The sequence below is a fragment of the Trichechus manatus genome, unplaced genomic scaffold, assembly GCF_000243295.1.
Source record: "Trichechus manatus latirostris isolate Lorelei unplaced genomic scaffold, TriManLat1.0 scaffold00196, whole genome shotgun sequence".
Lineage (NCBI taxonomy): Eukaryota > Metazoa > Chordata > Mammalia > Sirenia > Trichechidae > Trichechus > Trichechus manatus.
The window spans coordinates 3,915,833-3,917,229 of NW_004444132.1; the positions used below are offsets into that span (position 1 = coordinate 3,915,833).

Here is a 1,397-nt window from a genome sequence, read left to right on the forward strand (position 1 = left end):
ATGAGCTGCACCAATGCTTCCCTGGGCTTCACGTTAAATCCATTGTACTGGCTGGTCTGACATCTGTACATTCCTGACATTTCCCTAGATACATTCACAATCCTCAGTGTTCCATCATAACTTTCCATTTGCATTGACCCATCAGGCATCGCGACTTCTTTATCCGCTCTAGACCAAAGGATGATCGGTTTAGGTTTTCCAGTTACTTGGCATTGCAGTTCTATTGTGTCTCCTTCTCTGGTGACCAAAGGTGATTTTTCCTGTGGAACAGTCAGATTGGGTGGAACTTGAAATGGGAAAAAGAAAATTTTTCAAGGTTAGTATAAACTGGTAAAGTGTATTCAAACACAGAAAATCATAAGGAAATAATTTCTGCTGGTTGAAGAAATGTGACAATTCAGATGACAAAAACTATAGAGACCTTGGGAATAAATGACACATATCCTCACTTGAAAAAATTCTGAATTATTTTGATAGAACACTCCCAAATGAGGACTTTAAACATTAGCACAATAAATAAGGCATTAAATTGGAAATTGAATGGTCAACATAAGAATAATCTATGCAATGGCTTGTCATTATCAGCCATTAACAAGGACTTTAACATCTGCATTTCACAGAAGAATGATCCTGCTTGCTGAGAATAGGATTCAGTATTTCAGTCTTCTGCTTCCTATGTTGTTGTCTCTTACCCAAGGATGTCATTAAGAAAGGGATAAGAGATGATGTAGATTTAGAAGGCACAGTAAATGCAAGTAACAGAAGAGATAAAAAGTTGAACCTCTTATATAAAATCAGAAGTTTTGACTCTAGTTTAAAAATTGTTGCCAATATCTAAAAGTTTAGAGTTTGTTACCTCCCTAATGGGAATGGAATGGAACAACTGACTATAATGCTACACTCTTTGGCAATTCACAGTATTCTTTTCTTTTGAACTTCTAATATTTTGATATTTGAATATGATGTAATTGAATTTTAAATATTTTGAGGTTATTGTGAATAGGTTGTCATGATGTCACTATCACTACAAAATAATATTAAATTATTAAAAAATATATTTCACTTAATTTAAGAATTGGAATTTTCTCAAGTAAAGCTAATTTCTGAAAAGACATTTGTGAGAAAATTAGATTCATTTTACTGGAACTTATTTTACCGTGCTGGAATATATTCATGTTAGGATTTATAGAGTAACTTGACAAGAGGAAGTACACAATGATTTTTCTTACAAACATTATCATCTGTTTTATTTGAAGACTTTTATTTCTTATACAAATGTATGTGAATTCAAATGGACTTTTCCCCTAGAACACTTATTAAAAATGTGGGCTAAATTAAAATGCCAAACATAAGAAAAACCAGAAACATGAATAATTCCTTCCTTCTGATAAATGTCA

At 32.6% G+C, this 1,397-nt stretch overlaps 1 protein-coding gene across 1 annotated transcript in view; it reads right to left on the bottom strand.

The window, feature by feature from the left end:
- The window catches only part of MDGA2 (MAM domain containing glycosylphosphatidylinositol anchor 2), a 560,321-nt gene that overhangs the window by 220,957 nt on the left and 337,967 nt on the right, over positions 1 to 1,397 (bottom strand). The window contains exon 7 of the mRNA XM_004387883.3: positions 10 to 286. Within this exon, the coding sequence (XP_004387940.1) occupies positions 10 to 286 (277 nt within the window). The remainder of the gene's footprint in view (positions 1 to 9; positions 287 to 1,397) is intronic.